Genomic DNA, 14,834 nt, shown 5'->3' on the forward strand with positions numbered 1-14,834 from the left:
GTTTCGTAGGATCCCCGTTGAATCCATAAATGGTGTGGTACGAAGATATCAGCTACTCGTCGTTTAGCTCCATTCGTTTGAACGTATCATAAAACAAGACGTTGACTGAACTTCCTCCGTCAATGAGGATATTCTTGATGTTGCACCCTGCTATAGGCAGTGTGAGGATCAAAGGATCATTGTGATCCTCCATGTCTTCCTCCATATCATCTGCCTCGAAAGTGATCGGTGCATCCATCCATTGCTCGTGATCGTTTATCTCTACCCCATCGATCTTGTACAACTCGCAGTAGTCCTTGAATTGGTTTCTCAGCCATTTTCCAATCTGCGTTGTTAACGAAGGTCCAGCGGCTTCCGAACACGAAATGGTGTTTAGCGTTCGATTTCCTTCAGGCAGTTGAACTTGTTTGCTTCGTTTCGACCTGTCATCTGCTTCTTCCTTCCTTATGTATTGCTTCAGTTCTCCGTTGTCGATAAGCTTTTGGACCATTATCTTCAAGTTCTTGCACTTCTCGGTTGGGTGCCCATTGAAACATTGGTAGTCGCAGTATTCCTTCGATTTTTCGGATCTTGGGGGTTGCTTTCCTTTTGACCATGGCCATTCCAAGTTTTCTCGACCCTTAATTTCTTTTAAGATTCGAGCGTAACTTGTGTTTAGCTTCGTGTAGACTCGATCTTCGAACCTTCGATCATCGTTTCGTATGGGCGTTCAATCGAACTTCTTTTCGATCCACTGGCCTGCTCTGTGAAGTGAGTTCGATGAGATCTTTGAGCATGGACCCTCAGATTTTCTCGTTGGATTTCTTCCAACCTGGCGTGTTTTTCGATGATTACTCGAAGATCCCCTTCCGTCGTGGGTACACTCCCATGAATCTCGACAAACAACAGGCTCATCCTGTCTAAACCCCACTTGTAGAAGTTAATGCTGACCACTGGGTACACATTCCCTACAGCCTGGCATATCTTATGCCATCTATCCGTGTATTCCCTGGTCGTCTCCTTGTATCTGATGTCTAATGAGAATAACTTGTCCATCCCAACGTGGACGACCTTGTTATACACGTAAGTTCTTAAAAACTTTTCGGTGAGTTGCTCATTCGATCCGATGGAGTTGGGAGGTAGGTTATCAAACCAGGACAGAGCCGATCCCTTCAAGATCGAAGGGAAATATCTATAGAGGACCACGTCGTCCTGATCCCATCGAGCCAACATACGATTGTAATACCGAAGATGGGCCGCGGGATCGCTGGATCCATCGTAGCATTCAAATGCTGGGATCGGACATTTCTTAGGGATTTCAGCTTTGGATAATCTTGGGACTAGAGGAGTAGTATTAGCTTCTATCATGACTTCCTCTAATCTTCCACCTCCTTGCTTGGCCTTCAGCTGCTTGATCTCTGCCATTATTTCAGTGCGAAGATCTTCTATCGCACAGTGATGGACGGCTATTACTGCGGATTGCCCTGGTCTTCGATCATTACTATCGAAGTAATCCGAGTCTTCAGGATCATATTCTTGGTCTGACGATCGGTTTCCCCTGATGTGTCCTTAGTTCAAGGGCTCGGGATTGGCTTCGTTTGTTACGACCATACTTCGATCGTGATTTGGCTCTGGTGCTTTTGAATTAGCTTCGTCATGTTGGTTCGCTATCTTATTTTTGAGATCCTGGTTTTCTCTAGCCAGTATTGCCACTGCTTCTGCGTATGTTCTCTGATTCTTCTTTAGTTCTTCGAGATCTGCCATCAATTGGGAGGAATGATTCGATCCTTGGTTTGGTGTCCCGACCTGTCCCTGCCCTCCAACCGCCATGGTCCGACCTTCGTCGATTGTATGGATTTTTGGGGAAGGGGGATCGGTATCCCTCATCGGTGGCTCTCCTTGTGTTACGATGGGTTGATTCATCGTTAGCAATGACTGAGTGGTTGGAATGGTCTGGTTTTGATCATTTGTCTACGGCATTCCGAAGGCTGCCTGGTGCATTGTTGATTCTGCGAACCCTTCACGTTGCTCATGAACGTGTGATCCCATTGCTAGATTGGTCTTATCATCCTGTGCCGCAAGGGCTTTGACCGCTGCCGATGCTATCGTGATGGCGTTCATTGGTGAGGTGATCTCAGCTGTGTCCACCTTCTGGGTCGCGGTATTTGCCTTCTCACCCTTCTGCTTACTGCGGGTCACAACTGGTGTGGTCCTCAGCGTTTCATGGGGCCTTTCCTTTTCCTACCTCTTTGACTTTTTCCATGTCAGATTCCTGCAAAAGACGATAAGCAGTCGAGGGAAAAAGGGATCGCAACGGTTTTGTTAGCATAGTTAAACTTAAGTGCGGGCGATCACGACACCGAAGGTGCGAAAAAGATATTCCATCTATTACTCCCCTCTTCAGAGGTATTGGATTTTCTTGATTCCTTCGATCCATAGTGAAGCTCTAAGAATAACATGAGGGAGTTTTAAATGTGTTTTAACATCCTAATACGACAGATCTGCGGTTTTAAACGATAATGGTTGGCAGATCTGTTTGTTTTAAACATCAAAGCTACCATATTTGCGGTTTCAACACTCAAAGTCGACAGATTTGGTATTTTAAAAGGACAGATGGCAGATCTGTTACCTCAAAACAGAGAAGACAAATCCTAGGAAACAGATCTGCTGTTTTTACAAGTCCGTAAACGAAGTTTGTAGAAGAACCACCGTAAAAACTCTTATGGAAAAATCAGTGTAAAATTCTTGTAGAAGAATCAACGTAAAACTCTTATAGAATTGCCAAGGCCTTTAAAGGCGGCCATAACGAAGTTAGAATAAACCGTCTGAGATACTATTTCACGGGGAATAGTATCAAAGGCTCAAAAATCACAAGAAAGATAAATCTTTTATCGGGACAGTTCTCCGTTTCTAGCGCCAGATTGTGGACACATAAATCACGAAGGCATCCACAGGTCCACAAACAATGTTCGCATCCATAAATGAAAGACGTTATATACAATATGACGGTTATAAATAGCATAAACACGATGACTCATCGACTCAGAGTCTTCGGACTCGTCATTGTCTAGTCGAGATTAAGTTAGATCAATCATCCCTCAAGATTACGAAGTGTGACCGATCCAGATATAAGTAATAAAATGTAAATACAATGCTGAAATGTAAATAACACAGAGATTTACGTGGTTCAACGCTAAGGCCTACATCCACGGGGTGTTGAGTTTTACTATGTATTGAAGGGTTATATATGAAGTCGAATGACTTTAAGTGAAATACGATAATGGAGGAAATGGAAATCATACTTACTCTTCCTATTTCTCTCTCCTAGTTCTCTCTTCCCTCTTCCAGATTGGTTCCCCCCTTCTCTCTCAGAGGAGGAGGGTATTTATAGGAAAAACATGCAGGGTGTCTTGTCAGAGACCGTTGAAATCTTATCTTCTTATTCTCTGTGCCAATCCCGCTGGTGTCTTCGTTCCGAACCGATGCCCCCAGCGGCTGTTGTTGATACCGCTGGATCGATGCCTTCTCTTCCTTGGATATATTGACACGTGCCTTATGGTTAGGGAATTTAATGTGGGTGGTTGGGTCGTCTGCGTGCGACAGTTAGCTGTCTGCAGGTCCCAACACACTCATGTCAGTATTTTTAACCCCTACCGTCGATCTTTGAGTTATCCTCGAGATTAGGTAAAGTAACGTTTAGGGCATCTTTCCCTACTTCTCGGTGGTTCGTAGTTTCAGTGCCCCTTGGAATAGTGGTCTGCATGCCTTCCACGTGTAGATCTTTGGACACGTGTCGAGAGATGGATTATGTGCATACACAGAATATTCTCATCGGCAACTATGTGATCATTTTCCATTTTACCTCCTAATTCCCACATAGCATTCACCACATAACATATCATCAAGTTCATCTACAACTACTTCAACTGTTCCAAAATCGAGTCAGCCCGATTTTTTCCGATCCAGACACTTAAAGACCTATTCAGACTACCACTGTTACTGTTACTTAGCTACTGTCACTTGGTTATTATTACTGGCTACTGTTAGTTGGGTCTTTGTTACCCTGATTGCACTAGGCAATCAAAATTTTAAAAAATCCAGTTTATGGGATTTACATGTGAAGAAAATGGGTTGGATCTGATCCAGTCTTTGCTTTGTGCATTAACACAAACTAGATTTGTTTTCAAAACTAGTTTGGCCCTAGTTGTTTGTTCCTCTCCTTTGCGAGAGAGAAGAAGGTCTTCTGAATTTGTTCTTAGTTATGGAGGAATAGAACTGATAGGCAAGAATTGGTGGAGACAATATAAATTGTATGACTACTTTATGATCTTGAAAAATTGTTGTAAGGTATCTGATTTCCTAAATCGGCTTTGTCAATATATCTACCGAGGTTTAACCTTTTTTCCGGAAAAAAAAAAAGAAGTCAAAAGATTGGTGAACTGCTTGGGTTGAATTGAATGATGCTGGGACTGACGTGACCGCTCAAGAAAATATTATAAGGAATAGCAAGGAGAAGAAAAATGAGCAATATGATACATCCAAATCGATCCTCCTACGCTGGGACAGCAAAAGATGGTCCAGATTTGGGGCAAGATGCGGTGCAATCTCAACGGTGGAGAAGGGAATAATTCTAACATTAGGATTGGTAGCAGGTGAAGAGGAGAGTGATCAAAAGTCTGAATTCATTGACCCAAATTTGGACCATAAAATTGTCCCGGCTTTAGAGTTTTCCCATTTAAATTTTGCTCATTTTGTCGAAACTTGGGACGTTATATTAGTTTTTTTTTTGCTTCTTCTTAACCTTTTGTATATTTTTTTTAATATAATAAATCTCGGTCCAATTAGAAGAAAAAAAAGACCAAAATTACCAAATTTCATGAGAGTTAATGATTGTAAAGATTATTTTGTTTTATACCTGTTTGGGAACCCCATAAAATTTGATTGGCTCCTCCTATACTAATCGTGAAAAGGGTGAGCTTGCCATTTTTGTCAACAAAAGATAGAAGGTTGTTAAGTTTGATACGGCTTGTATGTAGTCCTGTAACAATATTGAAGTCGTTCTAATTTCAGTAAGTAATTCTTATTGATCCATGCTATACTTTTAATGGAAAATGAGCCATTTGACCAAATATTTTTAAAACATGGTTCTAATGGATGAGTAAAAATTAGTATGGTGAAATGGACACCAAAAAAATAGCAAGAATGAAACTCGATTCATCCTGTCTTAAATTTTAAAAAGAGCGAGGATGAAACTGGATGCATCCAGATATAAATTAAAAATAAGAAAAAGTATTTGAAAATGGGTAGGATTAAACTATTTACATCCTGGTTATTTTTACATTCTCGTCAATTTGAACAGTATCAAATTTTACATGTCTTTTTCACCCAGAAATTATCGTTATTGGATTAATTGACCAATTTTATGTTTAAAGACGTGGGTACACGAAATGTCAAACTCGGACTACGTTACAACCTTACGGGTTACAACGACTCCATTGGAAGATATTAATTTTTGTTAGGAGTGGGTAGCTACTAAAATACTACTCCTGTTTTTTTAGATTCATTCTGGTGAAGATAAGTCACTTGCATACTTCGGATTTTTTATATGTATGCATCTTAAACTTCAGTTGACTTTATCTTAATCTTACATTATATTTAATCGTACCGAATGAGAGTAATGCAAGCCTTGGGTAGGTTCTTTCCGGAAAGGTTTTCCCTTGAGGCTATGCGATCTACCAAAACATGATTTAAAGATAGTTCTTTCTGGTAGGTCTTCCACTTAATTGGGTAAATCGTTACCGCTCTCACATTGTTACTTTGCTAGGGGTTTGTGTTCAGTAGTAATTTTCCATAGATTCCGAACATAATGCCTCTTTGGAGAGAACATTTCAGACAACCTTTCTGACGCACATTTGTCCAAATAAAGCAATGAACTTTTTGTGTTTTGGGTCGTCAACGAGTTGAGGACTGAAGGACTATACTCAAATAAATTACTATTATTTTCATTTTAAACAGTCAATAAATTTATTGATTAAATCAGCAATTTGTAGTTGGTGATTACTGATTGGCTAACACACCACAATAATTGCCACCGTCATTTTCTATTTTGTCAACTGTCGCGAAGTCGATCATCCTAAGTTTCAAGATATAAAATCACCAAAATTCTAGGTTGTTCCTCTATGTACCATTAGAAGCACTAAGGATACCCCTTCATTTGTGTACTCTATGAACGGATCTTTCTGCCCCATGATAAACACTTTCCTTTATGTAGCCCCATGATAAATTTGGGTGTTTGGGTTCTTAAGCATATCCGAGAGATTCATTACCATCAACCACAAAATCTAACTTCCCTAAGAGCATCTCCAATGGAAATCAGGTCTCTAAAAAAACTGGTGTCACGTAGAATTTTAGATACTCTAACATAAAAAATTCTCTCCAATAGTAATTGGATAATCAAAAATTGGTGTGAGTTGGCAGTTTAAGTTTGGATGAGAATATCTAAGTTTAGATACTCCCATCATACCCATATCATCAATTTTTCTGTTTTAAATTTACTTTGGCCCACCTTTTAGATTAAATAACCTATAACTAAATGACAATTGTACTAAAATAAACACAAAATTGGTTAAAAAGACCAAAATCAAGAATTTCTGGGTGAAAAAGACTTGTACATTTTGATACTGTTTAAATGGACAAAAATATAAAAATAGCCAGGATGTAACCAGTTTCATCCTACCAATTTTCAAATATTTTTTCTTATTTTTAATTTATATCAGGATGCATCCAGTTTCATCCTTGCTATTTTTTAAGTTTAAGCCGCGATGAATCCAGTTTCATCCTTGCTATTTTTTTTGTCCATTTCACCCATACTAATTTTTACTCTTCCATTTGAACCATGTTTTAAATTTTTTTGGACAAATGACCCATTTTCCGTAAAATAAACTAATTTTTCACCCGTGCTACTCACGGGTCTGTTTCTGGGTTAAGGATATGAATTTGTTAGTTGTACTTACATTTTCCAAAATCGAAGAATATGATGAGTATCGAGGCCATAGGTTGACCACGATGTCACAACTTCATCATACCGAGTAAGAGCATCTCCAATGTTAGGGGTGAAGGTAATATTAGGTGGAGGTCCTATTAATACCTTTTTGTCGTAGGTCATTACTATGTGGCAAAAAAAAATGAAAGTTATATTTTCAATCTATAATTCAGTCTCCAATGTCAAGGTATTATTCCCCTAAAACTTAGAGAAAAATTAACTTTTTAATAAAGAATTGATGATTTATCAAAAGACTTTGGGTCATGGAGAATGTAAAGATATGACTTTCTCCTTTACCCTTTCCTATGAGATGGCATCCATGTCATGCATTTACCTTTACCTTGACCTTGGCATTGGAGATAAATTCTTGGCAAGAAAGGTGTTAAATCCTAGGTGTCATGTCTTTTTAAGACCTCCACCCCTATCATTGGAGATGCTCTAAGAGCAACTTTTTTCCCCTTTTCTCATGCATATCCCCAGCGAAAAGAGAAGTTCAGTAGTTTTTAATTACTCCATCTCGTGGCACATTGGAAACAGATACTTATCGGGATAAGACAATTGTCCATCGAGCACACAGAGCATCCGCCTAAATGTTCCCAGGATCGCATGAGCATGATAAATAGAATGAAAAATTGAAGTATTATTTCAGATCTCATATTTGTTCACTCAACTGTTACTTGTATCCAAAATTTGACAACAATTTCTAAAACGTTAAAGTGTAAGAGGTGTAAATTGGGTTGTGCCAGCACGAGCACAATACGCTAAAATCGGAGCCCAGTCCAGCCCAGCACGGCACAACACGTTAGTTTCGTGGGTTGTGTTGGGTTAGTCTAATCAGCACAATAGCACAGCACAGCACGCGACACGGATAAGTACGTGGTCCATCCCAGCACAACACGTTAACAAAGCACGTCATAGCGTGCACAAATACATAATATAACAAGGTATAATACATCACATTTTGTGTATATTTCACAAAAAAGTCACTATTCTAGATAGCTTTTGACATTTTATGCTAGTTTATTTTTATAACAACACATATAATGCCTAAATATTTGGAACATATATATCAACATCGTTGTTATAATGTCGTTACCTATATATACTTGACTAGAACATTAATTCACATGACAATGATCCAATTTTATATTTGGTTCGATATTTCTTTTTATTGAATAAACTTGTTAATTTTACATGAAATAAATTCTGAAATAATTTCAAATTATATGTATACCATTAAGTGATCTCAAATTGTTTATAGCACATGTGTCAGCACGACACAACATGGCACAACACCTTACGTGTTGTGCCCATGGGATGTGTTGTGCCTAGCTTTTGACTAGTAAAGCACAGCACGGCACAACACGTTTAAATCGTTGGTACAGCCCAGCACGACACATGACACGTGAAGCACGCGACTTCATGTGTCGGGCCGTGCTGGGCCGGCACGTTTTACACCTCTAGCTTTAGACATGTATTGAGTACTGAGCTAATAACTATATGATTGTATCATTAATATATGTATATGCACATGCTGTTCGGAAGGCATATGTCCGCAGTAGTAAACAGGTCAATCATGCCTAGTTTGCTTCTCAAGAGGTTATTAACCTATGTATATGCACATTATTTTCCCATCTACTGCTCCAAAAAAAAAAAAAGAAATTGGATATCATCTCACCCCTTTGAAGCATTTATGATTACTTAGTTTTTTCGTATTTTAAACACTTCCATTTGATAGGCTAACCTGTGTTTAAGAGATTGTAAGCACCTACTCAAAATAAAAGGTGAAAGTCCGGAATGTACCACCCAAAAAAAATGACTGTACTTCAGAAAAGAATTACCTTGATATAATTTGGTTTCAAACACATCGAATAAGTTCAACCGTTGAGTTCGGCTTCCAATGTTTCATTTGTAGAACCTAATAGAAAATTGTAGCCGAAATTTAGTTGAAACGAAAATCTCAGGCACCTTGTGAATGATGTCTATTGGTGGTAAAGTGGTTGATCTGCGATCAAAACATGTCTCCTCGAATATTTCTTTGAAAAGCTGGGTCTTTGAGAAATTTGGAGACATCTCTTGTACAATGATGATAACACTATATGATTGTATTCTATCGCCAACCTCTGTAAGAATGTAACTTACAGATTCCGGACCTTTCTCAGTGAACAGTGAACTGAGTTTCAGGCGTTCCCTATTCGGTAGCAAGATCAAAGTGTTACCTAATTCTATCGTACAATGAGCTAAGGTTAAATTTGTGCAAAAACTTAGATACATTTAATATTGGTGTGTTAAAACTTTTGTGGTGCCTCAACCTTGAAGCATAAGATTACATGAGTCTTACTCTTGTCTCAACAGCTTCCAGCTGCGCTTGTGCAGTTTCCATTTCTTAAAATTCTCAAAATATTTAATCTCTGATTATCTAAGTAACAGGGTTATGAGATAAAGAAACCGAGGAGTGTGATACTCATTTGGATTTCAAAATCAAATACCTTCTTGTTTTAAGTGAGGGGATACATATACTTTTGTCAACTTCTTCATTTGATATTCCCATAAACTATCAGTTAGACTTTCTCTGTGCAATCTTATGTGGAACTTTATGTGAAGCAATCTCATGGAAACAAAGAATTGTGCATTTACATTTTACTAAATATTAGTAAAAAACATTAACTCTTATCTGGATATAAAGCAGCTTCAATGTCTTTGTTCAATTAGGCATCAATAAAACCCCCAAAAAATATGTACATCCTCAAACATATGTAACAAATAACAAACGAAACGTCTTTCTGGAATTTTCGACTACAATCGCATAATAAAAGTTTTTTTTTTAAATCGTACTTAAATACACTTAATAGGACATCCTGGTGTCGGTTATGATTTTTCAATAGGTATCAACGATTCATGGTTACACTGGAACAAAAACAACATAAGCATGCCAAGTCACCCAACTACAGAAACATCATAGCCAAATTAATAAATTCAAATTAAATCATTACCAGCACCTAAAGATACACCATGCATGTAAACTACAACTCCATAGAGGAAATGTATATACATAAGGCTACCAATTGAACATTGAAAATGGTTACCTGTGCCATCACTTGGAAATATGTATCAGACGTCCATTACATATCTGCTAGTTTACAAACTGATAGGAAAATCGTGGGCTTACATCGATCATATTCCGAATGGTATCATTAGGTATGCATGTGTCAACCTGAAACATAAAGACAATCAAACTTATGTATACCTTAATCAATAACCAAGATCCTAATTCAGCAAAACTCCGTGTTGAGTTAAGTTGGCAAGAGAAATTCTGGACACAAAAGTTCTGCAGAGCTCGTGAGGTATCATCAGAAATTGCACAAATAAATAATTATTTAACCCAAACTTTCCAGAGCTCGTGAGGTATCATCAGCATCTCCAAAAAAAAATCAAGTAAAATTCAAAACTAAATCAAGAAAAAAAAATCAATAAAACCAAAAAAAAAAAACAATAAGATTTCACGATTATATACCTTGCCTATTCATTACTATAACCACAAAGCTCCAGAATAACCGTTTCAATACTCATGAGCTCTCACTGCCCCGTGCAAAAAAAAAAACGAAAAAGAATTAGACAGCAAAACCGCAGGAAAAATAAATAAACCCTAGCGAAAGAAAATGCAACATAGAGAGGGATTCGTGAGTCTGAAGCGCTTTATATAAAGCGGGTCCATAAATCTGGAATTCCAACACAAAAAAGCCGATATTTTGGAAATAGTATTAATTAATATCTCAAAATTTTCAAAATTTTCTATAATTTTAGATTTCGAATATATTTTTTACATAGTTTTTATATAATTTTAGATTTCAAATATATTCCGTTGATAGGCACATTAAATGCGAAATATTTGCGTCCAATAATATATTTTTTTGATTATTTTATTTTTGGAATGCAAAATTAAGTAAAAATCATTATTTCTTTCTATTGTTTCGTTGTTCTCACTACCATTTTTTCTGTTTTCTTTTTGTGGTTCTCCCCATGACTTTTTTTTTTGTTTTTGTTGTTTCTGATGTCTAAACTTTCTCACAACTAATTCTTCAAAGAATGAAGAAGCATACTCTAACCAATGTCGAATTCCAGGTATTTTCATTCAATATTTCAATTGTTACTCTAAAATGTATCTGTTATTTTGAATTTTTGCGCGTTCAAAATTGTAGTCATAAGGTGAGGATTTGCTTGATTATAAATAACTTTAATTGGACGTTGGACAATTTTATTTTAGTTTTATGATTTGTCATGATTATGTGATTTGTTATGATTATCAGGAGAGATAAAATCGTGATGCATTTTACTTGAATTTATTTATGGCAAGAAATATTTAAACGTGAGTTTATGTATACATCGATCTTGTTATTTTTGACATGTTATGAGATCTAGCTATTTTAAGTTAGAAGAATATTTAAGATTTAGCTATTTTATTATTGGAATAAAAAAATATTTTTCTTGAATTTTATTGGCTCAAATCAAATAACTTTACAAATGAAAAACCTGGTGGGGCCAGAATCAATCAGAAGCGAAAATTAACGTGGAGTTCCGGTGAATGAGAACGCTTTAAAAAATTCTGTTATTATATAGAGAATATGGATACAACTACCACCGGAGATGTTTATCAAAATATGATTTTACATATATATAGTGTTAACTAAATACCGACCTTTTAGGTTTCCACATAGGATATATACCCAAACACCATTAGAGATGCTCTAAAACACTACAGGAACATAAAAATTATGATTTTCTTTTAACAGAACACATCACTACAAAATCCCTTTTTAGGTCTTGTTTTGATCTAGCAATGTTAGCTAAAGTAGCTTGGAGACTGATTCAAAAACCAGAGTCTCTTTGGGCAAAAACTTTATGTTCTAAGTACTTTAGAAAAAAAAATCTCCCTCGAGGGCAAAACCTCCTGATGAATGATTTTGGATATGGAAATGCTTGTGTGTAAATGACTAGAACTAATTCACCAGTACAATATTTACGAAATTGGGATGGCTTTAATTAGTATTAATCTATGGGATGACAACTGGTTACCAGGCATCAATGGTAAACTATCTTCTTATCGTAATTCTTCTAACAATTATTTAACACTTGTCGCAGGTTTAATAGATCATATCACTAAAATGTTGAATTCTTCTCTTATTTATGTTGTTTTTCCAGCAGATGTAGCATCAAGAATCTGTAGTATTTATTTTTTTTCTAGATAAATCAAATCTTCAACAAAAAAAAAAAAGATAAACTTAGATGGACTTTGACTAAATCAGGAGTCTACTCAGTTAAATCAACGTATAATAAACTAAATGAAGTAGGCACAAACATAGTAAGCTTATCTCTTCCTAAATCTTTTTGGAAATCTTTATGAAAATTGGGTATATCTCAAAGAATTAAACTGTTCTTATGGAAATGCTTACAGAGTACCTTATCAACAAACTCAAAATTATATAGGAAAGTAAAACTTTTACTATGTGTTGGGAGGAAATTGAAACTACCGAACATCTGTTAATTTATTGTTCTTATGCTAAAGCAGTTTGAGAATTAGGACCTAACTATATAAGATTACAATTTGATTATTCTTACAACATCTCAGATTATAGAGTTGTTAACAAAAATGTCGTTTATACGGAAAGAAATATGTAATAGAGTTTTTCAAGGGATATCAAAATCGCCTTCCCAACTGTATCTTGAAACACAGAGACATATACAACAATGTTCTCAAACAAACATCTCATAAGAAGAATACTAGTATATCAATAAATAAATATAATATCCCTTGGACAACACCAGCAATAGATATTTTTAAAATAAATGTGGATGCATCATGGAATTTAGAATATCTATCATCTATTTTTGAACTAATTCTAAAAGATGATGCATGTAGTTTTAAAGGAGGAAAAGTAGGACCCATAACAAGTTCAGATCCTCAAGTGGCAGAAGCTGTAAGTATTCTTCAGGCAACATACTAGGAAAAGGGAAAAAAGCATAATGCAATTCAGCATTGAAGACGATGTGAAAGCTTTTAAACTATCTCAATGAAAAATCTTCCGAGATCTCTTGACGCAACAAAACTCTTTTGGAAGAAGCAACTAAAGTAGCTACATCTTGCCAATTTTTTTGGGGTTTTTCTTTTGTTCTTAGGACAGGAAATACAGCTACAGATTCCTTAGCCAAATTTGTAAAATTTTCTTTCTATTTCTTATTGGGGATGTACTCCGCCCTCGTGTATTCTTCACAAACTCGCACTTAAGGGGTTTTTCTTGATATTTAACAGACATTTCCAAAGTAGTTTTCCCATCAATCACTAAGGGGTAATCTTAGGGTAATTGAAATTAACATCTACTTCAATACAAACCCTAGCATATGATAATCTTGTCAACTTTAGAATGCAGTCATTAGCAAGTAAAGGTTTACTTATGAAACTAGAGATAAAGCTTAAACCATCATTATCCCACATGTGCAGAGAAAAATTACATATCATCACCCAAATGGATAAAGTCTTAATGGTAGCAATTGAAGACTCTATCAAATTGACCAAGGTTTCAAAGTGAAGAGACAATTTGAGATGTAAAGAAGCCTAATTATAACACTCTTCTACAATCTTCGTCTTCCTTAAATTCAAATTTGAATGCACAATCACCATGTAATTTGACTTCATTCTTAAGTTTCCGGTGGTTTCTTACAACTTCCTTGACTGCTGGAAAGGATAGTATTCTTCCATGCAAAAATCAACTACATAATGTTCACAATGTTTAATTCTTGCAGAGATATCAACAATTGCATATCCACCACCCTCTTACCAGTTAGCTCAATAGATGGATTGAACTTCATTGGAGTTTGAAGGGTGATTGGCTTTGCAGAAAGGAACAAGATTATCCAATTTTTAGATTTAGGGTTTTAAAAATCCCCATTTGAAGTTGAAGAAGACCTAACAACTCCACTTGAATCGATGCCCCCCTAACCCCTTTCCCTTGTAAAAAAATCTTTAACTTGTTATGCATCAAATCATTAACAACACATGACAACCCTTTTGAAAATTTTCACTGTTTTCACAGTTTAGAAAACTATCTTCCTTAGAACCATTAGATTCAGCTAAAGAAGGGAAAGCAATTGCATCCAAGTTTGATTCAGCAACAAACAAAGAAATTTGAGCCGAACTATCAATTACAGAAGGAGAAGATGACGATTCCAAGAGAATAGTTTCAAAATTCTAGATTTGAAAAAATCACATATGGATTCGTTGTCACATCATGACTCGCTCTCTATCTTTCGCCCTTATAATTATTTTAACAAAAGAAAATTAAGTTCGAAGGGTTAAATCCTATATTATTGGGGATAGTTTATCAGATCTTTGGTCCCATATTTACTACATGTGTAAAACTCTTGTAAATAAAGGTCTAAAAGCTTCTCCAATGGTAAATGTATGTGTTTCATTTGTGGCATCATTTTAAAGACATCCTCTAGGTATACAATCCTAAATATTAAGGAAAAAATAATTTTTTTCTCCAACCCATAAAGTTTCATATATTTTTTTTACTTATTTGTAGATATATAATTGGTTAAAAACATTCCTATCGTTATTTTTCATTGATTTTTAGTTACAAAGTGTGAAGACATCCTCTAAGTGAAAGTCTAAAACTCGAGGTTCACTTAGAGGATGCCTAACTTTTTGTTTTTCCACATTATCTTTTAGTTAATGGGTTGAAGATAATTTTTCTATAAATATTATTGTGTATCTTACATGGATTAAGATTTACACACATTCCATTGGAGAAACTCA

At 36.0% G+C, this 14,834-nt stretch overlaps 1 protein-coding gene across 1 annotated transcript; it reads right to left on the reverse strand.

Moving 5' to 3' along the window:
- Positions 1–654: 654 nt before the first annotated feature.
- On the reverse strand, positions 655–1,404 carry LOC113278959. The gene has a single exon (XM_026527678.1). It carries the CDS (start codon positions 1,402–1,404, stop codon positions 655–657), a length of 750 nt encoding a protein of 249 aa, XP_026383463.1.
- Between the last annotated feature and the right edge of the window lie 13,430 nt (positions 1,405–14,834).

The sequence above is a fragment of the Papaver somniferum genome, chromosome 5 (genome assembly GCF_003573695.1).
Source record: "Papaver somniferum cultivar HN1 chromosome 5, ASM357369v1, whole genome shotgun sequence".
NCBI lineage: Eukaryota > Viridiplantae > Streptophyta > Magnoliopsida > Ranunculales > Papaveraceae > Papaver > Papaver somniferum.